Here is a 17420-nt window from a genome sequence, read left to right as displayed (position 1 = left end):
CACTGGCAGCTGCTGAGCACTCCCAGCATGCCACGCGGTCTGTGAGTGCCGCCTACCGGGGGAGACTCAGAGTGGTCCTTGGAGGCGGGTAATAGGTGGTCTCCATGTTTATGGATCAAAATCCTGATGTTTCAAGGGCTGCATCGTGTGCCCACAGCAACAGAGCCAGAGCATGGGGCAGGGGCCTGGGGAGTCTGACAACCCAACCAACGTGCATGCTGGCAGCTGAGGCCCAGCAGGCCAAGAGGAGCCAAAAAGGAGCACCTGTCCACCCATCCATCAACCGAGTGCAAGAGGGTGCCTGAGGGACCAGTGCAGAACTGGCAGTCCTAGGAGAGTGGCTCAAGGCCTGCAGGGCAGGTGCATGGACCTAGACCTGCAGGGTCGGGCCCAGGAACAGCAAGAGTCAGAAGACCCAGGTCAAGGGAGGCAGAGACAAATGTTTCCAGATGAAGCAGGAGAGCACTGGGGCCGATCTCCAGGGCCCTGAGGCAATGAGGAGTGCACAGAGGGTCAAGCTGGACGGATATGGGGTGATAGCAGCTCTGCGGAAAGCCTGATTTGGCCAGAGGGATGGACTAGAGGGCAGAGCCAGGGCAGGCAGTCATGAGAACAAAGCCATGGTCCAGCTGCAAGGTGATGAGACCTGTGCAGGGCAGGGCTGTGAGGCCACCTACCCCGACACATCAGGTGAGGCAGAGGGTAAGAAAGAAACCACGGAAGACACTCAGGGTTTAGGCCAGGGAGAGCAGGGGAGAGCGCTTCTCAGCTCCAAAGTAGCTGCAGCCTCACCAGCCTTCTTCCCCACAATCCCACCTACAGAAATAACTCTTGGCAGTCTCTGAGGGACCAGGTCACACACCCATATGCCTTTTCCACACTGCTCTGTCAGTTCACCCCATTATCGCCCAGAAACTCCCACTTATCTTGCACATCTTAGCTCAAAAGTACCCCCACCCCGACACACACAGCCTTCTGTGACACCAGGTGTGCTCGGAGCCCCCCAGTGGGCTCCATCGGTCCGTGAGCCCCGGCACCCACAATGTGCCCGCTGAGCTCTCTGCACACGTCACATTCCCTAACCAAGCCCCAGACTTGGCCCAGGATCGGCCTTGTGTGAACACAAATTGGCAGGGTCCTGAGGCAGGTGAGGAATCCGAGTTTGGGCAGCTGTGTGATCTTGGGCAGGTCATTTACCCTCCTTGCTTCAGTTTTCTCATCTGTAAAATGGAGGTACCAGTGGTCTCAACCTCAATATGGTTATTCTAAGTATTAAATGCTCAGTGTCCAGCCTGTGGTAAGTGCTGAAAGGTTTACTCCTATGTGTAACAGATGGGACGTGTGCTGGGGTTTGTATGGACAACGGACGGTCAAGTGGGCAGGTGTGTGGGTGGACAGATGTACAGGTGGGCAGGGGACGGGAGAGTGGATGTCTGGAGGGATGCACAGTGGGCAGGGCTTGTTAGGTGTCCCCATCTGGGTCAGGAAAGGAGACGGTGAGTGTGGGGTGTGACGGTGGCTGGGGAGTGGTGAGGCACAGAGGGGAAGGAGGCTGAAGACACAGCCTTGAAAAGGTCCCATATTTGGGAGGCTGGGGCGGCAGGGTTGAAATAGGTGCCACCTGAGAAAGGAGGGGAAAACCAGTAAGTGTTGTCCTAAAGCTTTGGGGAGGAGCGTTTCACGGAAGAAGGAGCAAAGAAACCAAATGCCAGCTGAGGTCAGCAGGAGTGCTGGCCATGCGTCCATGGGGAGGAAGGCCCTGGAGGCCGCCGGTGACCCTGGTGGGAGCAGTTTCAATTTGGGTATGGAGAGAGAAAGTCTGCCGCAGGCTGAGGAGCCGGTGGGGTACGGGAGACAAGACGGCCAGTAGAGGTGACTTTTTGGGGGAAAACTGGCTGTGAAGGGGGGAGACAGCAATACATGGAGAAGTAGGGGAGAGACAAGTTCAGGGGGTTTGAGGGTCAGAAACTTCACATGCACTTGGGCTGCAGGGGAGCAACCGCGATGGAGGCAGCTGAGCTGGGGACAGGGATGAGGCTGCCCATGGGAAGGATGAGAGGTGATGGGGAGGTGGGGGTGCCCAGTGGACAGGAAGTGGCAGCTGGGGACAGGGGTGAGACTGTCCATGGGAGGGATGAGGCGATGGGGGGCGGTGCCCACTGGACAGGGAGTGTCGGCTGCCAGGGGAAAGCTCTGGGTTGGGGAAGGCCTAATCCCCACACATCCATCAACATATGAGATCCTTTAGCTGGGACCAGGAAGAGACAGGACTGAGAGGGAAACTGGAAACCCCAGTTACGGGCAGGGAGAGGCAGTGTCCTTCAAACCCAAGTCCGCCCTGCCGGCCCCAGCCCCGTTCCTCCCCACCCCATGCAGCCCCACAGCCCAGCCATACCCCAGCCCCGTTCCTCCCCACCCCATGCAGCCCCACAGCCCAGCCATACCCCAGCCCCGTTCCTCCCCACCCCATGCAGCACCACAGCCCAGCCATACCCCAGCCCCGTTCCTCCCCACCCCATGCAGCACCACAGCCCAGCCATACCCCAGCCCCGTTCCTCCCCACCCCATGCAGCCCCACAGCCCAGCCATACCTACAGACTTGGTCCGTGGAATCCCCTTCCGCAAGGAGCCTGGCAGCTTCTCTGGGCCTGGGAGGCCCTGGCGTTCAAACAATGACTGTGGGGGTCAGGGAGGGGAATATGGAGGTTCCAGTCCTCCTCCTAAGCCAGAGGTGAGACACCCCACACTCTCACTCCAATGGCACTAGTGCCTGTGTGTGCCTGGACCCAGGAATGATGTCTGGACTCTGCCCTCTGGGAGCAGAGGATGCAGCCCATTGGAGCCTGGGCTGTGTGGGCAGTGCAGATGGTGGTACAGTGTAGACGGTGTTGGGCAGGGTGGGTGCAGACCCTGGCCGACCCTGGGTGAGGGTGGGGGAGGAGCCTAGAAGGCGCCGGGTTGGCAAGTGGGCAGGGCACAGAGACATGCTTTGTCGTGTTCTCAGCGGAGCTGGGGTACCTTGGTGGTCTCAGGCGTGAGACAGGGACTGCCTGAAGGCAGAGGCACCAAAAGCTATAAGAGCAAACCCAGCAGGTGCTGAGCTGTGGCCATTTAGGGGGCAGAGACAGCCCCAAGAGTCTCTGAGAGAGGCCATGGGGTGCACACACCCCTCTGGAGAGGGGTCCACATGATAGTCTCTCACCTCCGTCAAGAGGGCCCAGGACAGTCTGACCCCCATGCCTGCCCGACCCAGTGCTCCCAGCCGCCCGTGGCCCTTACGCTAATCTCGGCGGGTGTGATCCTCCGACTGGTGGGTCTCTGTTTGACGGTGGCGGCTCTGGAGTCTGCGTCTGCGATGTCTGGCCTCAGCGTTGGCTCTGCGGCGGCTGCCAGCATCTCGTCCAGCTTCTCTGCACAGCAAGGAGGCTCCATCTCAGCTGCCTGGGCCACCTCCTGCCCCACTGCCATGTCCTCCCCAACCCGGCCACCCGTGATGCTGACAGAGGCCACTGCTCCCCTCCCTCCTTAAGCTCCCACCCCAGGCCCCCAAGACAAAGCCCTCACCCCAGAACTCAGACCCCACCCCAGGCAGCCCAGGCCCCCAAGACAAGGCCCTCACCCCAGGACTCAGACCCCACCCCAGGCAGCCTCTCTAGCCTCAAGGAGACTCCAGGTGACCCTGTGGACCTCACTTAAGGAAAGGCCACTCTGACCATGAGGGAGAAGACCAGGGCACGGGACAGACAAACAATTCAGAGACCACAGTCTCCCTGGATTTCCCTCCATTTCCCTTCATCCTGTCACTGTTCTCAGCACATACAGGCCACTCTTGGCTATCTGTACCGCACTGGAAGGGAAGCTGTTCACAGCGGGTCACAGCCCGAGGACAGACCCTGATGTACAAGCAGGTTTCCACAAAAGATCAAAGTGACTTGGAAACTGTTAAACTAATACGTGTATCTCAGGACCATCAGAGCTCTGGTTGGATGGCTCCCCCAGGACATCAGTAGCTCTCGCCCCCTGTGGGTCCACTGAGGACCAGTGCGTGGAGCATGCAGCAAGGGCTGGGGCAGCACTCATGTCCACCTGGCTGCTGCACCAGCCCTCTAGTTCAGCAGCCCCACTGCACCCCACCCATCACTCGGGCTGCACCCAACCCCACGCCCTTCTCCACTCTTTGGGGCTATGCCAACCCTAGAGGGACCACTGTCTGGCCACACTTGTCTTGGCACCTTTCACTCTTGTCTTGGCCCCTTGTTGGAGAATTTCAATGGTCAGACTGGACACCTCCTACTCCTTCCAACTCCAATCTGCGGCTGTTCACAGCCCCTGCTGGTTCTATCTCTGCAATCTGCTTAGCATTGCTGGAAGGAAGGAAGGAACTCCCCAAGACTGTCCTGTACCCAACCCAGACCAGACCCACCCTGTACACTGACTCTGTCCTGACATAACCTCTTTCTGACCCCTGTGTCCTCATTGATAAAACAGGCATAAAAACAGCGCTCGCTCACGTGTCTCTAGTGAGAATTAGCACAGAAGAAAGGCTTACAACTGTGCTGGCACTGGACACAATTCAGTACAATTCATGTCTGTGTGCCCCATCTCCCCAGACAGCTTGCGGGTCTGCAGAAGAGAGCAAATACTGTTCTCTGTGTTCCATCAGCGCCCAGCCTGTGTCCTGAACGATACAAGAGTTTACCAGCAAAACAGGCTCCAACTGCAGATATCTGGGCCTGTGCACAGCTCCCAGTGCCACCAGGTGACAGGGGCCCAGGTTACAGACCAGGGGTTGCTGGTTTGAGGGGACTTCTCATTTGCTTTTGTCATGAAGTGAATGATTTCTTTTTGGGAGTTGAAGTCACCATTGCCACCATTTGTTAAGTTCTTGGTGATTTCTAGAGTATGCGGGACTTTATGCAAACCACTCCTCTCATCCCACAACTACACGAGGATTTTATCATCACCCTTATCCAACCCAGGAGCAAACTGAAGTGAAGTTGCCACAAATCTCTGACTAGGAAGTAAGACATGAGACTTAAGCACCATACTCCCCAGAAACTGCAGAAGTAAAGATATGAATGGAGAGAAAACTCCGTGAGGCACACACGGCTCAGCATCATGGGAGACACGTTGCCGCCTGAGCCACGGGCTAGGAGAGGCTGTCTCTCTAGGTCTGGAAGACCCATCCCAGAGACCCACAGCGGGACGCACATAAGGTTTAGTGAGCAGCTGTTTCTGGTCATCCGGCGATGGTGCTGGAGCCGGGTGAGAAGTGTTTTCAAAAGGGAAAGGGTTCATCAAGAATTCTGCAAATTACAAACTGATGAGGTTGACATAAATCTCCCCCCAATATTAGAGAATATATTCTTAAATAAATTATTTTAGATAATTAAGGGAAACAAAGCCCATCAGGAACCAAGAGGACCGGCTCACTCCCAGGGCCCTCTGGGTGCAGGACACACCTGGGTTTGCAGCTGTTTGATCAACAGGGCCTGCGGGATGATCAACCAGCCATCACTTCTTCCACAACTGGAGCAGCACCTGGGCTGCAACACAGCACCCTGGGAGCCCCACTAACGAGCTAGAGGGCAGAGCCAGAAGATTCCAGAAATAGCTTGTATGTCTGCCCCAAAGGCATGCAGAAAAGGTCACTGGAGGAGACCTTGTCACCTGCTTTTAATACCTGGGAAGACACTGGGGAAGCCCTTCACCTGGGCTGGGGCAAGAGGCAGCAAGGGGACCTCAAGAGGGCCGGGCCAAGGGCCTGGCAGATGTGTCCTCACCCAGGGAAAGCCCAGTGGGTCGAGAGAGAGGGAGGGAAGTGGGTCAAGAGAGAGGGAGGGATGGGCATCAGGTACACGGACGTGGAGCAAATATACAGGCCTGGGTGGAGAAAGCCACCTCAAGCCTCTGTCTGGGCCCTGATTCCCATCCACCCGAGAGGCAGAGGAGGCTGCCGGAAGCCGGGTCCCAGGACTTCACCAGACAGTGGACCTCAGTACCCAGGCCCAGGTGACTGTCCCCACCTGAATGCGCCCTCCCCTGCAGCCAGGCTGAACATACAGGACATACAGGGAGCAGCCCCAAAGGGTAGAGGGAAGCCTGAACGGGGGTTCAGGAGGGTAGTCAACAGCCTGGGGTCTTTGGCCAGGGGAGCTCCAAGCTCCTTCCCCAGTGCTGTGGGACTCAGACCCCTGCTCTGAAGGGACCATCAGCTCTGGGCTTGGCCCTACAACCAACCAGCACGGGAGTAGGTCCCACAACCCAAGCACAGGCCCCGAGAGGACCAGCAGAAAGAAGCAATGTGCACGCCAACACGGCCCAGTCTCCCTGCTCCCTAGAGCTCCCCCTCTGGGACCCTCGGAGCCCTTTCCCTCCTGCTGTCTGGGCCATGGTGCATGCAGTGGCCTCCACGGGGCTCTCCCAGCTCCTCCCCACGGGCTGCCTCCATCAGGCTATCTGCACAGCTCACAGGCCCCAGGCTCACCTGAGCCCCCAAGGCCATCACAGTCTCAGAGGGTCACACCCCTGGGAACTCCCCATCCATCCTTGCAGGCCCTTCTCTCATGCCCCTACCAGATGCCCAGGGAGAAGGCCAACAGGAGGGTGCAGCCCAGGCTTCCAGACCACCCTGACTTGCGCTGGAACCTCCTCACACACCAGCACTCCCCCAGACAGGGGTCAGGCAAAGCCAAGGCCCTGGGGACACAGGCAGATGACTCACCCCCTTTTCTTCTCCGAATGGAGGCTTGGAATCAAGAAACAGAGTAAAGGGCATAAGAGGCAGGCTTGGCACCCGGGCCCCATTATCCACACTCATTTCCCCACCCCATTGTTCTCACCACCACCTCCCCCAAAAACCATGACCTCCCAAATCTGCCCCCAGCCTACACCTCTTTATCAGACCGTGAATAGCAAATCTGCCCAACTCTGGAATCAGTTGGTACATGCCTTGAAAGCCAAGGAGGAGACAACCACAAGCAGGGACTTGTGTGTGTGTGCCACATGCATGCAGGTGCACACAGCGCGTGTCCACTCACCCACGCACAGACATGCGTGCCACACGCATGCAGGTGCACACAGCGCGTGTCCGCTCACCCATGCACACACGTGTGCCACACGCATGCAGGTGCACACAGCGCGTGTCCACTCACCCACGCACAGACGTGTGCCACACGCATGCAGGCGCACACAGCGCGTCCGCTCACCCACGCACACACGTGTGCCACACGCATGCAGGTGCACACAGCGCGTCCGCTCACCCACGCACAGACATGTGTGCCACACGCATGCAGGTGCACACAGCGCGTCCGCTCACCCACGCACAGACATGTGTGCCACACGCATGCAGGTGCACACAGCACATATCCGCTCACCCACGCACAGACGTGTGCCAAATGCATGCAGGTGCACACAGCGCGTGTCCACTCACCCACGCACAGACGTGTGCCACACGCATGCAGGCGCACACAGCGCGTGTCCCCTCACCCACGCACACACGTGTGCCACACGCATGCAGGCGCACACAGCGCGTCCGCTCACCCACGCACACACGTGTGCCACACGCATGCAGGTGCACACAGCGCGTCCGCTCACCCACGCACACACGTGTGCCACACGCATGCAGGCGCACACAGCGCGTCCGCTCACCCACGCACAGACATGTGTGCCACACGCATGCAGGCGCACACAGCGCGTGTCCCCTCACCCACGCACACACGTGTGCCACACGCATGCAGGCGCACACAGCGCGTGTCCCCTCACCCACGCACACACGTGTGCCACACGCATGCAGGCGCACACAGCGCGTGTCCCCTCACCCACGCACACACGTGTGCCACACGCATGCAGGCGCACACACGTGTGCCACACGCATGCAGGCGCACACAGCGCGTCCGCTCACCCACGCACACACGTGTGCCACACGCATGCAGGCGCACACAGCGCGTCCGCTCACCCACGCACAGACGTGTGCCACACGCATGCAGGCGCACACAGCGCGTCCGCTCACCCACGCACAGACGTGTGCCACACGCATGCAGGCGCACACAGCGCGTCCGCTCACCCACGCACAGACGTGTGCCACACGCATGCAAGCGCACACAGCGCGTCCGCTCACCCACGCACAGACGTGTGCCACACGCATGCAGGCGCACACAGCGCGTCCGCTCACCCACGCACAGACGTGTGCCACACGCATGCAGGCGCACACAGCGCGTCCGCTCACCCACGCACAGACGTGTGCCACACGCATGCAGGCGCACACAGCGCGTCCGCTCACCCACGCACAGACGTGTGCCACACGCATGCAGGCGCACACAGCGCGTGTCCACTCACCCACGCACAGACATGTGTGCCACACGCATGCAGGCGCACACAGCGCGTCCGCTCACCCACGCACAGACGTGTGCCAAACGCATGCAGGTGCACACAGCGCGTCCGCTCACCCACGCACAGACGTGTGCCACACGCACGCAGGTGCACAGCGTATCCGCTCACCCACGCACACACGTGTGCCACACGCATGCAGGTGCACACAGCGCATGTCCGCTCACCCACACACACACGTGTGCCACACGCATGCAGGTGCACACAGCGCGTCCGCTCACCCACGCACAGACATGTGTGCCACACGCATGCAGGTGCACACAGCACATATCCGCTCACCCACGCACAGACGTGTGCCAAACGCATGCAGGTGCACACAGCACATATCCGCTCACCCACGCACAGACGTGTGTGCCACACGCATGCAGGTGCACACAGCACGTGTCCGCTCACCCATGCACAGACGTGTGCCACACGCATGCAGGCGCACACAGCGTGTCCACTCACCCACACAGAGACATGTGTGCCGCATGCACGCAGGTGCACACAGCGCGTATCCGCTCACCCACGCACACACGTGTGCCACACGCATGCAGGTGCACACAGCGCGTCCACTCACCCACGCACACACGTGTGCCACATGCATGCAGGTGCACACAGCGCGTCCGCTCACCCACGCACAGACACGCACACACACAGAGATATGCACAACTCCATCACGCTTGGCTCAGTCAAACGTTTGTTCAGAAAAAAGGCAAAACCCCATAGAAAACAAGTTCAGGTGTCGCTGAAAATTAAGGTGATCACCTCTGTGTTCTGTTCAAAGTCGGTCTTAAAAGGCAGGGCAAGTGTGTTTGGCACAGAAACCTTTTCCAGGACAAGGCCACTCACACAGATGCTGGGTGTGGCACCTACCCTGATGTTCTCATCACAAAAGAAAAAGGGGCCCAGAAATTACAGGGAAGTCCAGAGTTCTCCCGGGAACGTGAATACACAGGAAGGGCTTGGACCCGCCAGGGCGTTCCCTGGCCTGGGTCTCCACTGACCTGTGACCCCAGCATATTCCTGGTACAAACCGAGCAGACATGCATGTGGCGACCATGAGGAGCCCCCAGTGCTGAGGGGAGGAGGGGTGTTCTGCCCTCTTCTCTCTCTCACCACCTATCTCAGGAAGGTCCCCACCCAGCCCCTTCCTCTCACTCCCAGCTCTGCAACCCTTCATTTTCCAGGCACCAGCCTTTGCTCACCCCATTCCCCCACAGGATACCCCTTCCCTCCCCTTCCTCCAACAGGGCCATGCCTCTCCCACATCCTCTGAGCAGCAAACAGCCACCTGGACAGGAGCCTCCGCCTTGCACCTGCTTTCTCTGACACCTCACTTTCTTCTTTTTAGGTGTCCAGGCACCTTCTCGATAGACTATGGATCCTAAAGGGCTCTAATAGCTCTTGACACTGTGAGGCAGTTCTGATGTGTTCATGCCAGCAGTGACCAACAGGCCTCATTTCTATCTTCTGAAAGCAAAAACACTGGGTTGTGGGATGGTCCCTTAGGTACCTGGGGAAACCCTGATGCTGGCATGGCTTCCTCACATCAGGCATTTCCAGAGGGGACTTCCAGAAGCCCTGCTGGCTTCCCAGGACAGCTGTCTTCTGGGGACAGGGTGGCTTCCTGAGCTCCAGAAGTGTGGGTAGAAGAGGCTCTGCGCTAAGCTGTCCCTTCATCCTCCCCCAGACTCTGCTCAGAAAAAAGCCTGGAAAATTATGGTGGCCTGAAGCTGTGAGCAACTCCTCTGGAAGACCGGGGTCTGCAAAGTGACTCCAGCAACCTGTCCTGAGGCTTGTTGCAGAAGAGGGAACACCCAGCCCAGAGGGGAGGGAAAGGAGCGTCTTCATTCACCAGTTTCTTCAGGCAGAAAAGCCCAGAGAGCAAAGCACAGTCCTTTCGTTTCCACAGGGCAGAGTCCCTGGGTCCCAGGATTACGGATCTCAGGCTGCCCAAAAGCCTCGTGGTGCTGAATAGAAGAGTCCCTTCTGAGCACGCAGCTGACTGTGGCTATGTGACAGCCTCTGGCAGGAGAATCCTGGGACCCAGCTGCCTACTGGTGCTGGCTTATTGATCAGTTTGGATCTTCAATTGACAGGTCAGCTCCCCGTGACTGACCTTGGACCCTTATGACCCGAGTGCCAGAAGTCTAGGATTAGCCTCTCTGCCTCACTCCTGAATGAGCAGGATTAGCGGGGTATAGAATTCTAGGTGGAAAAGAATTTTGACTCCACACTTTGAAGCTCTTCTTCCATCATCTACTGTCATCTGCCATTGCTGATGAGAAGTCTGTTGTCAGTTGGACCACTGCTCCCGTCTAAGACATCCAGCAGCCCATCTCTCTCTCTCTCTCTCATCATTTTTTGCTTTGTTTTGTTTTGAGACAGGGTCTCGCTCTGTTGCCCAGGCTGGAGTGCACTGGCATAATCTTGGCTCACTGCAACCTCCACGTCCCAGGCTTAAGCAATCCTCCCACCTCAGCCTCCTGAGTAGCTGGGACCACAGGCACACACCACCATGCCAGGATAATTTTTGTATTTTTAGTAGAGATAGGGTTTCGCCATGTTCCCCAGGCTGGTCTCAAACTCCTAGACTCAAGTGATCCACCTGTCTTGGCCTCCCAAAGTGCTGAGAGTACAGGCATGAGCCACCGCACCCAGCCTCTCTCATTGTTTTAAAGATTTCTGCTTGTTCACAGCATTCTACAGTTTTACTATGAAAGATGTGGATACAGATTTGTTTTTATTTCCTTGCTGAGACTTATATTTCTGTAAACTGAAGACTCATGTCTTTGTTCAACTTTCAGAAATTCTTAAGCCATCTCATCTCCAAATATTGCCTCCAGGCAACATTTTATTTTTGCTTCCACGCCTTGCATTAGGTAAATGCTGGGATTTTCCCAATAGTCCCATTGAATTATCTATGCGATTTTTTTGTGTGTGTCTCCTAACTGCTCTTTGATATTTTCTATCTCCTTATATTTCTGTGCTATATTCTGGGTAACCTCAGATTTATCTTCTAACTTGCTGTTTCTTTCTTCACCTGGGTCTAGTGTACTGCTTATCCCAGGCATGGCTTTCTTTTTTATCTCAGTGACTATACTTTTTGTTTCAATAACAGTTCTTTAAGAATCCTTCTGGCTGGGCGCAGTGGCTCACGCCTGTAATCCCAGCACTTTGGGAGGCTGAGGTGGGTGAATCACAAGGTCAGCAGTTCGAGACCAGCCTGGCCAACATGGTGAAACCCCATCTCTACTAAAAATACAAAAAATTAGCTGGGTGTGGTGTTGTGTGCCTGTAATCCCAGCTACTCAGGAGGCTGAGCCAAGAGAATCGCTTGAACCCGGGAGGCGGAGGATGCAGTGAGCCGAGATCGCGCCACTGCACTCCAAGCTGGTAATAGAACGAGACTCAGTCTAAAAAAAAAAAAAAAAAAAAAAAGAATCATTCTAAAATGTGCTTATTCTTTTTTTGCTTGTTTGTTCTGTCCTATTCTCTCATTAGTTCTGTTAGTTCTTCTAATCTTTGTGACAATTTACTTTATTTTAATGTTTTTCATATTCTTCTCTGATTTCCAGTTCTTTCGAAGCTAATTCCAGTGGTTGGGCTTGGTTTTTAACCTTCCCGCTTCTCACAGGTCCAGCCACGTCTCCCAGCCTTGTGGGGGCCTCAGGACCCCAACCCCTTGCCCCTGGGTACTAGATAACAAGCTATGGAAGCCTCTGGCTTTGGTTTCTCTCCTTTTCATTCTGAATTATCTATATGGGGTTTTTTGTTTTTTTCTTTGGGTTTTATTTTATTTGGAATAGCTATGGTGAAAATTCTGACCACGTCAGCCCAATGGACGTTGGTAGCTGTTCTCCACACTGAACTAAACTGCAGTTAAGACCACCTGCTTGGCATTGGGCAGCTCAGCCTTGCGGCCAGGACAGGGTCAGGGCTTGGTTCATGAGTGAGGTCAGGGATAATTCTGGGGACCAGGAAAAGGGTTCCTTCTATGGCTGGGGTAGAACCAAGACTGAAGCCAGGGATGGGGCTCAGCCTAGAATCAGAATGGGGTCCCTTCCTGTGGCCAGGACTTCAGGGTTCAGTTTAGGACCAGAGTTGGGGTTCCTTCTATGACCAGAGGCAGAGTTAAGTCTGGGAACAGAACTGGGCTCAGATCACAGAAAGAAAGAGCCTCACGCCTGCAATCCCAGCACTTTGGGAGGCCGAGGCAGGCAGATTACCTGAGGTCAGGAGTTTGAGACCAGCCTGGCCAACATGGTGACACCCCGCCTCTACTAAAAATACAAAAAAAAAAAAAAAATTAGCCATGCATGGTGGTGGGTGCCTGTAATCCCAGCTACTTGGGAGGCTGAGGCAGGAGAATCACTTGAACCCAAGAAGTGGAGGTTGCAGTGAGCCGAGAACGTGTCATTGCACTCCAGCCTGGGCAACAAGAGTGAAACTGTCTCAAAAAAAAAAAAAAAGAAAAAAAAGAAAGAAAGAGCCTGTCAACTGTCACGTACAGTGGGACATGCCCATGACGAGGCTGTTGATGGCCACATGTATAGCACATACCCACAGTGAGGACAATGGTCACACGTAATGGGACAGTCCCATGAAGAGGCTACTGACTGTCACATGTCAGGACATGATCAAGTATATCTGGACGTGCACATGACAAGGCTGTTAATGGACACATATATAAGACCTGCCCATGAAGAGGCTGTTGATGGTCAACCAGGGCTTGTGCCCAGAACACGCCCCATCAAACCCCAACACACTCCTGCTCCCCTCCTGCCGCGCTCGAGGCCCTGCCCCATCATCCCACCGACAGTACTCCTGTGGCCTGTGGGGTCAGCAGGGCCACCTGTCAATGAGTGCACAGTCACCAAGAGGGTAAAATAAACACAGAGCTGACACAGCCAGTGCCTGGCAGAGCCAGCAGCAGACCCTGGTCACCTCACTACCGCTCTCTCCTCACTTGGATGAAATGCAGGAGTAAAGTCAAAGTGGAGACGTGGAAAACCAGAGGCAGCACACGCACACACATGCACACACATGCAAACATACTGGTGGGCCAGGCCCTGCTCCCCGTCATCTGTCCTGGACACCCCACTGTCCATCCCCAGCCCCTCACATCTCACCCCTTCCACATGCCACCCTCTCCTCACCCCACAAGCACCAAATTTCCCCGTCGCGCCAGCACCCACCCATTCACCTCTGACCTGCTCTTCTATCCACCTGTCCTTCCTCCCCTCTGGCTTGACCCCCTGCCCTCCCATACTACCTGTGTCTCCCGGCCCTGTCTGCCCATCATGGACCGTCCACCTGCGTCCACCTCCACTGCCACCCCCGCCACTCACCAAGTTCCTCGAGCTCAGCTGTCATGGACTTGGAGCGCAGGGTCAGTGTGGTGCTGGGGGCCCTCTTGGGGGGCGGTGGGGCTGCAAAGAAGAGGGAGGCCTTGGACCTCCTGTCCAGCAGCAGGCGGCGCGGTGTGGCCAGGTGCAGGTGCCACTTGCGCTCCACTGCCTGGATCTCCTCGTACTCCCGCGAGGATGAGTCGCACTGTGCCAGGATCTTGTTCAGGCTACGGCTGGACGCAAACTTCTTCATGGCTCAAGGAGCTCAGGGAGTGCGGGGCGGGGGGGGAGGCCCGGGCGGTCAGGGCCTCAGGGGCCCTGGGAACCCCCAGAATCAGGGCCTCAGGAGACGATCAAGGGTGCTGGTGGGGGTCACGGTGCCGGCTGGCTCTGGCCTGAGCACCCACCCTGCAGGCTCCGAGGGTTAAGCAAGGGGGCACCAGAGCCATGAGGTGGGGGCTGGGAGGGGTCTCCTTGCAGGCGGGGCTCCTGCTGCTCCAGGGCTCCCCCCAGGCCCGGGTGGCCACTGCCCCTCGTGGGGCCAGGGTGTGGTCAGCCAAGCCACAGGCCTGGGCTGGGCCTGGCCGGCAAAGCCTCCTGGGCCCAGGCTGTGCCGCGTCGTCGCGGGGAGAAGACGCTTTTCCTCTTCCCTCAGGTGCCGCCTCCCCCTTCCCTCCGACAATAAGCAGCGCGGCAGCGTCAACCTCACAGTTGCTATGGCAACCCCGGCCTCCAGGCAGCTGCTGGCGGTGTAGGGAAGGAGGGCTCTGCCACGCCAGGGGCTGGGGGAACGCCGGGAAGGAGGGGGCAGGGATCTGAGGAGGGGCAGCCTGAGGTCAGGGGTCAGGGGTCAAAGGCCTCAGGCCAGGGGACAGGACTGGCAGTCTAGCACCAGGGATCGGGAGGGGTCCCAGCCCACACGTGTGGGTGGTTCATTGAGGTTCAGGAATCTGATGTCAGCAGTTGGGGGTCAGGGATGGGAAGGGGAATGTGGGCCTGAAGTCAAAGGTCTAAGGTCAGGGGAAAGTTTGGGCACAGAGGCCTGAAGCGTGACCCCTCACCTCTGCGCCGAGCCCCGTCCTCTTCTGGCTTCCTTGTCACAGACACAACCTTCATGACGAGGCGGTTGCCACCCTGGCGAATCAGAGCCACCACCTGCTTGTGTCCGACCTTCACCACGTTCACCCCGTTCACCTGGGATAGACAGGCAGCTGGGTGGGGACGCCCCAGGCACGTCCACCACAGGGCTCAGGGGTCAGCATCCCACTGGGCAGCACCGGCCAGAACGACCTCACCTCGATGAGGAAGTCTCCCGTGCGCAGCCCGGCCCTCCAGGCCACACCCTCCACGTCCACCGACTCGAGATACTGCAGCGCCGGGAAGGCTGGCGTGGGCGTGAACTCCTCGATGGGGGTCTCTGCTGCGGGGGGCAATTAGGAAGGCGCTTCACCAGCTAGGTTCGGGTGGGGGCGGCTGCCACACAGCAACCTCCGAGTGGCTCAGCACAGGAAAGAGATGACTGCGGGGGGCAGTGACCCGGGGCTGGGGGAGGGCCACGGGGAGCCACAGCGCAGGGACGAGCCGGCCCAGGGATCCCAGACATGACCCTCTGCAAAACTCCCTTTGCCCATGCCAGAAAAGCCCCCACTCGGTTACACTCTAGAGCAAAGACAGTGGAAAACAGTGAAGGGAAGGAATTGCCGCCTGGGCCGGGACGTTGCAAACCACGACGGTCGCGACCGAGCAGAGGAACCAGGAAAGCCGGGGCCAAAAGCGGGAGCCGCAAGGGCAAGGCAGGGAGGGAGTGTGGGGCAGAGCAGAGTGGGGGGCAGAAGCAAGAAGCTGAAGACATCCCTGAGCGGTGTGCAGCCCCTGCCTGCCTGACCCCCGGGCACCCACTCCCCATTACCTTTGGCTCCCCGGAGCACAAAACCAAAGCCCTCGTGGTCCCGTTTCTGCAGGACAGCCACTTTGTCATCAATGACATAATCGCTGATGAAGGAAAGCAGGGAGGAGTGAGGTAAGCCCTGCCTCGAGGTTGGCCGGCCACAGTCCACCCTGCAGTCACCCCGGGACTGACAGGCCGGGCAGCAGAAGAGAGGTCGGCCAGGCCCGTTCCCTTGCCCTCCTCTGACCTCTTCATACCTGGCCTCCCTCTACACTGCAGGTCCTGCCCCATGTCCCACATGCATGCTCCCGCCAGCCAGGGTCCCTGCACGTACCTGTGTGAGGTGAGGCTGTCGTAGGAGCCCACTGTGTAGTGCCGAAAGAGCCGCTTCGTCCGGTCCTCCCGCGTTTCTGAAGGGAGTATCGGGAGCTGATGGACGGTCGTGGCCTCCAGCTGGCCTGCCTCAACTGCCCTCACCCATGCTGGTCACCAGTCTCTGCCCACACACACCCCCTCGGCCTGGTTGTGTCCAGATGGAAGTAGGGGGCCCCAAATCCTGGAGTCCTGGGTCCAGAGGTAAGAAGGCTGAGGGGTGATGTAGGGAATTCTGACCTCCGTGGGTCAGGGTCCAGGAGGGGGCAGCAGCTCATCTCTTTCCTAAGTAGCTGCTGAACCAGGAGTCCAAACAAGGCCAGAGCCGTCCACAGAGCGTAAGTGAGCCCCAAGGCTGCGAGCAAAGAGGGGGGTGTGCACATACGTGTGTGTGTGAGAGATCCGTGGTCACGTGTAGATGCTGTGCTCATGCACGTGTCTCTATATGAGCCCACTGTGTGCAAGTGCCGTGCTCATGTGTCCGTGTGACCTGCCGTCATGTGCGTGAGGTGTGTTCATGCGTGTGTGTGCACATCTGAATCTGCATTACCCACACTCATGTACAAATGCCGTGCTATAAGCCTATAGGCGCTGGCATGGAAGCAGCATTCTGTCTTCAACTTCTTCACAATAGCTCCTTGATGCTCAACCTCATGGGGTCCCTTGCTTCAGACTAACTGAGTGGGGCAGGGGATCTAGGTGTGGGGGCTGGGTCCCCTGCCCTGACCTCGATGCATCCCACAGAGCTTGGTCCCCAACTGTCCTCTTGATCTCAAGTCCCACATGGCCAGCACCAAGCTAGCCAGCTGTCTGCCCACCACTCCACCCTCACTGACCTGAAGGTTCGAGCCACACCTCCAGCCATGACCTCTCTGCTCCCACGAGCTCCTCCAGCTGCCTGCGAGCCCCACCCGCCAGCCTTCCCAGCCCCGCAGCTCCACTCTCCAGGACCACAAAGGCCCCACGGGCAGCACCACCACTGCCTCGCTTTCATCCCTCAGCACCTTCCTCATTTCCTCTCTTGGTAGCATTTCTCAAGATCCATGTTTTCCTTCAGCAAGTATTTATTGAGCTCCTACTGTGTACCAGCTCTGTAAATACAGCAGAGAAGAGAACAAAGTCTCTGCACTCGTGGGGTTTATAATCTGTTCAGGGAGACAGGATAAACAGAGGATAAAGACATAGCTCGTGAATGCTGGCAAGTGCTCAGGAGACCAGCGAACAGATCAGGGAGGGCAGAGAAAGGCAGGCAAAGGCCTCACCCCCACGGGAGGGCTGAGCAGAGGCTGAGGATGGGGAGCAGCCTGTGGATATGTGGGCAAAGGGCTTCCCAGGAGCGGGGGTGGTCAGGGGAAGCCCACGGCAGGCATCAGCCTGCAGCATTTGAGAGAGTTCAGAGCCTGTGCAGCTGGAGCAGAGGGAGCTAGAGAGAGTGGCAG

At 57.6% G+C, this 17420-nt stretch overlaps 2 protein-coding genes across 6 annotated transcripts in view; one reads left to right on the top strand and one right to left on the bottom strand.

The window, feature by feature from the left end:
- Window positions 1-17420, bottom strand: part of SHANK3 (SH3 and multiple ankyrin repeat domains 3) — a 58900-nt gene that overhangs the window by 14882 nt on the left and 26598 nt on the right. For 4 of the 5 annotated variants that reach the window (XM_055105968.2, XM_055105971.2, XM_055105970.2 and 1 more), the window contains exons 13-20: window positions 15944-16019; window positions 15631-15713; window positions 15017-15141; window positions 14783-14915; window positions 13722-13802; window positions 6725-6748; window positions 3280-3410; window positions 2592-2676 (exon numbers count right to left, since the gene is read on the bottom strand). In XM_055105968.2, coding sequence (XP_054961943.1) covers window positions 2592-2676; window positions 3280-3410; window positions 6725-6748; window positions 13722-13802; window positions 14783-14915; window positions 15017-15141; window positions 15631-15713; window positions 15944-16019 — 738 coding nt within the window. The remainder of the gene's footprint in view (window positions 1-2591; window positions 2677-3279; window positions 3411-6724; window positions 6749-13721; window positions 13803-14782; window positions 14916-15016; window positions 15142-15630; window positions 15714-15943; window positions 16020-17420) is intronic. The other variant, XM_055105969.2, reaches the window with a different exon arrangement.
- On the top strand, window positions 7900-13615 carry LOC134730077 (histidine-rich protein PFHRP-II-like). The gene is made up of 2 exons (XM_063603065.1): window positions 7900-8642; window positions 8699-13615. The coding sequence occupies exons 1-2, from the start codon at window positions 7929-7931 to the stop codon at window positions 9371-9373; spliced, it is 1389 nt and encodes a 462-aa protein (XP_063459135.1). The 5' UTR covers window positions 7900-7928; the 3' UTR covers window positions 9374-13615.

Source organism: Pan paniscus, chromosome 23, assembly GCF_029289425.2.
Source record: "Pan paniscus chromosome 23, NHGRI_mPanPan1-v2.0_pri, whole genome shotgun sequence".
Lineage (NCBI taxonomy): Eukaryota > Metazoa > Chordata > Mammalia > Primates > Hominidae > Pan > Pan paniscus.
The sequence above is the reverse complement of the archived record's forward strand: the minus strand, read 5'-3'. Positions and strand labels throughout refer to the sequence as shown.

Coding starts and splice junctions, on each gene's coding strand:
- LOC134730077 (XM_063603065.1), top strand. CDS start 7,929: ATGCAGGCGCACACAGCGCGTCCGCTCACCCACGCACAGACGTGTGCC. Junction 8,643..8,698: donor TGTGTGCCACACGCATGCAG/GTGCACACAGCA, acceptor AAACGCATGCAG/GTGCACACAGCACATATCCG.